This window comes from Chanos chanos, chromosome 7, assembly GCF_902362185.1.
Source record: "Chanos chanos chromosome 7, fChaCha1.1, whole genome shotgun sequence".
NCBI classification, from domain to species: domain Eukaryota; kingdom Metazoa; phylum Chordata; class Actinopteri; order Gonorynchiformes; family Chanidae; genus Chanos; species Chanos chanos.
This window is the reverse complement of record NC_044501.1, coordinates 33354098-33360489: the sequence shown is the minus strand read 5'-3', so window position 1 is coordinate 33360489 and position 6392 is coordinate 33354098. Positions and strand designations below refer to the sequence as shown.

At 40.8% G+C, this 6392-nt stretch overlaps 2 protein-coding genes across 2 annotated transcripts in view; one reads left to right on the top strand and one right to left on the bottom strand.

Moving 5' to 3' along the window:
- The window catches only part of alox12 (arachidonate 12-lipoxygenase), a 6602-nt gene extending 4716 nt beyond the window's left edge, over window positions 1–1886 (top strand). Inside the window, exons 10-14 of the mRNA XM_030779986.1 lie at window positions 1–93; window positions 200–321; window positions 617–717; window positions 839–1009; window positions 1164–1886. The exon at window positions 1–93 is cut by the window's left edge and continues 77 nt beyond it. Coding sequence (XP_030635846.1) covers window positions 1–93; window positions 200–321; window positions 617–717; window positions 839–1009; window positions 1164–1343 — 667 coding nt within the window. The 3' untranslated portion in view covers window positions 1344–1886. The remainder of the gene's footprint in view (window positions 94–199; window positions 322–616; window positions 718–838; window positions 1010–1163) is intronic.
- A 120-nt stretch (window positions 1887–2006) lies between these two features.
- rnaseka (ribonuclease, RNase K a) lies at window positions 2007–4328 on the bottom strand. Its single transcript, XM_030780540.1, has 3 exons — window positions 4106–4328; window positions 3665–3747; window positions 2007–2704 (listed from the first exon to the last, which is right to left on the bottom strand). Exons 1-3 carry the CDS (start codon window positions 4181–4183, stop codon window positions 2560–2562), a joined length of 306 nt encoding a protein of 101 aa, XP_030636400.1. The 5' UTR covers window positions 4184–4328; the 3' UTR covers window positions 2007–2559.
- Between the last annotated feature and the right edge of the window lie 2064 nt (window positions 4329–6392).

Sequence of the window (6392 nt, the reverse complement as noted above, 5' to 3'; positions counted from 1 at the left end):
GCCCCCATATGACTTCCTGGACCGCGGAGTCACCAAACTCAAGAACTATTTCTACAGAGACCACGCTCTAATGCTGTGGGATGTTATTCAGAGGTAACCGTGGCGACCCGGGGAGCCACGTAAACGCAGGCTGTTTGGGTGGGTTAGCTTACGCTGACTGCTCTCTTTCATTCTTTCTCTTTTCCTCCCACTCTTTCAGTTTCGTCACGGGGATGGTGTCGCTGTATTACAGTAGCGACAGTGATGTGGTGGAGGACCCCGAACTGCAGGCTTGGATAAAAGACGCTGTTGAGGAGGGTTTTGTGGACGTGCCACAATTCGGTCAGTGTCCAACAAGACAGACATAGATTTTTCCTCAAATTAAATGATAGCTTGTTGTTACTTGGATGAAAACGCCTAGCTAGTTTGACCGTTTACAGCGGTTAATGGACTAGAGTTGTCTACATATTCACAGAGTATAATCTGTTTCTTGTCTCTTGGTTTCATAAGAGAATGGGACCACAGTAGCCAATCAACCTTTAGTCTCTTATTTTATTTATGTGTTTATTTATTTGGGGAGGGGGGGTCTATAAACCCCTTTGTAGCATTATTCATTTATGTGTTTCTGATTTTACAGGTCTGGACAGTGAGCTAAAGAGTAAGAAAGAACTTGTCACACTGCTAAGTGTTATCATCTTTACCTGCACGGCACAGCATGCAGCGACCAATAACGGACAGGTAACACTGCCCCTTTCTCCTCTTTTATATCCTTTGCCAGTGACGCGGATAAGTTTCGTGGCTTTCTGCAGTAAAAGGTCGCTGTTACTATAATTATATCTATTTCTCTCATGGATCGTAGTTTGACTGGTGCGCGTGGGTCCCAAACACTCCGTGCACCATGCGCCAGCCCCCGCCCACCGACAAGGATGCCATCACCATGCAGCTGATCATGGATACGCTCCCTGATATCAGCCAATCATGTGTAGAGCTGGCCATCACGTGGCATCTGGGTCGGGCCCAGCCGGACGCGGTGAGTTGAAGCTGCTCGGCGCTGTGCCCCCTGACCGGGCTCTTACTTCGCAAAAAACATATTGTAATTGCAAAAGGAATGAAATAAATGACTAGATTCCAGAGGAACTGATGAAAGAGTTTGATGCTCAAAGGTATTTTTCTCTGTGTGTCAGATCCCTATGGGACAATATGTGGAGCAGTACTTTACTGAGTCACAGGCCCAGCAGTTGATTGACAGGTTCAGGAAGGACCTGAAGGAGGTGGAGGAGCAGATTGTGAGTCAGAACAAAGGCGTGGAGCTCCAGTACCTGTACCTGTGTCCCAGCCGCATTGAAAACAGCATTACCATCTGAAATCCACCCGCCTTTTCCCAGCGTCCTACTTCCAACAGGGGGCGCTTCTGAGCCTCCAAATCTCCACTCACACGTATCACATTTCTCAGAGTGCTGATTTAGGAATAGTTTTTGCCTTTCACGATCCTAATAAATAGAGTTGTATCGACCGGCAAAAGCCATTCCGAGATCAGCTTACTTTGAGACGCCTGATACAAATGGGTTCTGGTCAGCTGTGTATGCATCCATAATTATACAGAGAGCTCTGTGTTTCTGTACAAAATCTTTAATTTAATATCCACATGGACTATCTGTGTAACTGCTTTGCCCACTGGAGGACCAGAATTGTACACCAGTTCATCTTCTTCACCATTATACATACTGTACCACTACAGCATCAGATATAGCGTCGTGTCATTACGGCCTAACTGTACATAGTTAAATGGCTTCACACTTAACCTTTAACAGAAGTAATGTTTATAGTTTTAGCAGCACCCAGAATAAGAATATTGCTACATTTAAAGGTATTGGGAGATGTAATTTCAACTATATTTGTTTTTTGGTTTTTTTGTATGTTGTGTGCACCAAATATAATATGCATTAATAACCTTGATATTCCTTTGATTTAACATACATTTGCTAAACAGAAAATTTGCATATGTCAAATTCTAATTCAATTTTCAGAAATAAAAGATAAATAACTGTGAACAAAAGCACCACAGACGCTCTCCTGATTTTCCCGACCAGTATTCATTGCACAATAACAACAGCATTAATCAAGGCAAATGGAATTGTTTTAAAGTCCTTAAACACACAATTTGGCATCAGAGGTAGACGATAAATCATGACAAACCTGGCAGGAAAACTCAATCCAATCTAATAAGGCACTCTACATTAATCAAAAAAATCACAAAAAAACCCCCAGGAATATACATATTTCACAAAGGCCAATGTTAAAACATTTGTTAAAGGTAAAAAGGCCACTGATTAGTGCTTAAGGCTTGCAGTAGGAAGCAATTAACAACAAACGAAGAGAAAAAATACGTTACTTAACTGCTGAGTCTGATGGAGCTCTCTGGAACTTTACAATACGTTATCATTGCCGATGTAAGATAATACAACACTTTATTTACACACAAGGCAAACCTTTCAATGTGGACCCAGCAATGAGGAAATTCTATTAAGGTCACTTTGTATATAAGGCCATGTAGGATCATGTTTTGTCCACATGATGTCGCTAATGCACCAAGTACTCTTTGCGCTTATTCAGTCGTATCTGGCAGAAGGACAGCAACCCAACAGCTACATAGATCGCTGCTGCAATGAAGCAGTTGTAGCCAACTTGGTCGTAGAGGCCGTAGACAGCTTGTAGGGGGTTGGCCCTGTTGATGTGAAAGAAAAAAAAATGGTTACATCAATGATAAGTTCCACAGAGGAGTCAAGCATCACATTAAAAAACAAAAATACCCCCCCCCCCCCCCCCCCCCCCCCGCAAAAAAACCCAAACACAACAACAACAAAAAAACCCGCACCAAAAAATCGAAAACAAACAAAACACTTTTGCCCTGGGGGGGGGGGGGGTTTCAAGTACATGGTTTAGTGACTAACCTGACTAAGTTAACTAAGTTAAAGAGTAAGTAGTAAGTAGTAAACCTCCTAATAGAGGAGCCCTATGGCTTCATTCTCCTAGCAAAACAAAGCCATAAGGCTCTTCTATTATGAGGTTTACTACTTGTTCTGAGTTTACTTAGCCGGGTTAGTCCCTAAACCACGTACTTGGAAAACCCCCCTGGTTCTTCAGTCTGCTGAATTTCTTCACGATATAATCTACAGTACTCTGAGGTTAAACTCTCTGATTGAAGGTACAAACCAGTCAGAAATGAAAGAGACAGTATCAGTAATAGGAGCACAATATTGATCTCAAAAGTATAAGTTTGAGAAATCTGCATTCATTGCCGCTTAATGGGAAGCCCATTTATTTGGTGGTAACTAACAAAGTGACAACTTTAGCAAGCCAGGCAAGTCCCTGTAGGAAAAAAAAACAAAAAAAAACACAGTTCCCTCTTGGCTGTGTCAGTTACACCACTTACTCATGTGACTTGCTAGGTGCCTGCTGGCCATGAAATACACAGTGTATCACTAATCTTAACATCTTTAATGAGTATCTAAACCCCCTCTTGTGATTATCCTGAAACCTGATATGTGTGTGCACAAACTGTGTATATTGACATAGGAGAGAGCATCTGCTTAAGACCAGCTTTCTATGGTGTGTGTTACTTTCGTGCCAGTCCAGTTAATTTGTATGACATTCCCTAAGCCGTCTTAAGTGCACAGAAACTCACTGATTGTGCATGTCTTCCTCTGTGATGGGCACATCTTCGATCAGTACTGCTGAATGAGTGGTGAAAAAGATCCCCAACATTGCCTGAGAGAGAGAGAGAGAGAGAGAGAGAGAGAGAGTTTGACTTTGAGTTTAACACAGTCATTATATTCATTCTTGAAGATAACAAACAAAGTAATACTTTCAGGACAACGTATGTATCTTAATATCTCAACCAAAGTCAGCAGGAGCCTCCATTTGTCACTGTTACCAATTTGAACGAGTGTGGGAAAAAAAAGTTGACTGAGTCAGTGATTTATCAACTCTGACAACAATCTCTTCTGAATTTCTACTATATACAGCCATCATTTAGAAAAAGCAGCTTATCTACACAACTAGAAGCATTATATTTTCACAATTATGCATTTTCTGAAAAGGAAACTTTTTGAAAAGAAACACTTACCAGCATTATGACACCCCAAATGCTCAAGACCAAGCCACACGCAGCCAATTTCGGGCCACAGAATAAAAGGGAGGCCATTGTTTAAGAATTCCTTTCGATTTTTAATGTCACCGTGTCAATGTTATGTCAGGAGGAAAATCGTAAATTTAAATAACCAGCATTAAAACTTTACAAAGCTACTTCGGTATTGACAGTCGTTTAAAGTTTAGCAATTCATAGTCACTCCTTGGTCACCTGACTGTGAGGAAACGGAAGTAGTCTTCTGTGTTCTGTTCAAGAGCCGAAACGAGTAGCGCCACACTACGCGAAATACGAAAACATGAGCCCAAATTCACAAAGACTGCCCCAGCTATCACCGCACGTTAACCAACATTCAAAAGTAGTAGACCAGAAATAAACAAACATGTAGACTCCCACTGTGAATTTCTCCAAAATTTAATATTATACCCTCATATAGGGAGAGCCAATTTAAAAAAGTTAGAAGTCAAGCAGTTATTTGTGCCTGAGCAATTAACCTCCCGCCGAATTAAGGGATTTTAGAATGAAGAGTCATTGCCTTTAAGCAGATAAAATCTTTAATGCCTGACAAGCCTCTTATAATATTCAACATTCATTTTACCAGTGAAAGCAGTATGGGCAGTGTTTGGGTCCTTGTTTAGTTAGCATCTACTGATCTTGACGTTTGCTAAAACGCTTCGAAGCTTGTGTGAAAAAAGTTCTACTCTAATAAATGATAGTAGAGTCTAGTATAACAAACGGTACAAATGCTTCACTCTCAGGTATCGTAATGCAAGTAGAAAGTACGTCCAGCTGCGGTCGCGCTATTATAGGCTATAGCACTCTGGAATCCTTTGTCATAAATCAAACGTGTGTAGGCTTGTTGGCGTTTGACTTTTTACCTAAATATAGTGGTGAAATTGGTTAGTCCTCTACCAAGATATTACAGGAAAAAAATATATATATACGAGGGAAACTCAATCTATGAAGTATCACAGAGCATTTGCCTATTTATGAACAGTCGTAACTGACAGTAAGTAACTTCTGCTTGAAATTCAAATGACTACGAATTGCTGAAACTGGACACCTGATTACAGAATCTTGACTGTTTCACGTTGCTTTCTCCACCCCTCTCCTCCTTCTCGCCTTCTTTTGACAAAAATCTGTGAAATTCCTCAAGTTCGCTGTGGTTGTTTTACGTATTTTAGCACAAATCCGATTTAAGAACAGTTTAAGAAACAGCTTGTTTTTCATCAGTCCAATCTAGTTTTGGAAACCCAACTCTTTTAATGTAACGTTAAACGGAGACGAAAGGGACACGAACGTGGGATGAGAGTAACTGGGAGAAGAAACGCCGAGGAAGAAAAAGGAAGGAGTGTAACGGGATAAGAAAGGAACAAGTTTGAAAGTTAGAAGAAAAACATGGAAAAGCAACTTTGTAGTCGTTCTTGACAGCGTAAGAGACATCCGCTTCTGCATGCCAAGCGTCCTTTTGAATATATTGGTAAGTTATTAATACTAGGATTAATTATCTTTTCAATTTTGGACATTGTGTTCAACAGCCTACAATACGTGGCCACTTCGAATCATCTCATTTTCTCCCTAGTGCCCTCTTGTCATACACTCAGTCAGCCTTGACTTAGAGACTATGAATTTCATACCTATATTAGTTTTAGGTAATAAATGTTTCATTTAAGCGTTTGTTACAAGACTATTATTGCTTCTCGACTGAATTACCGTATCTTTAGTGTTAGTTGTCCGAATAATAATAAATAGCAGCGAATTTAGGTCCATAGTGGTCATATACCGAATTCATGCAACAGAAAACGGTTTTAATGAAACAGTATACAAACTATCCAAATGTAGTTTTTAAAAACGTTATTCATTCAACTTTTTTTGATCAAAAGCACTGGGAAAATTTCTTAAACAACTGACATCTATAGGGCAAGGTTTCAAACTGTGTGTGCGTGTAAAATGTCGTGATAAACGTGTGTGTTGTTTGGTTGACAAAGAGGTCTCTCTCTGCGGGCGGTGTCTAATACTAATAAAATGTCTTTTTGTCATGTTTCACAGAGGCCCTCTCTCCTCTACTACCTCTACACACTGAAGGGCACAGGGGATGGAGGGAGAAAAAGAAAGAGAGAGGGAGAGAGGAGAGGAGAAAGAGAGTGATGATACAGAGGAGGATGCTGAGGGGGCAGCCTTGGCATGGCAAGAGGGATACCCAGATGATGACCTGGGCTTACCCATCATGCACTGGGAGGCCCTAAGCCTGCGAATCGCAGAACTT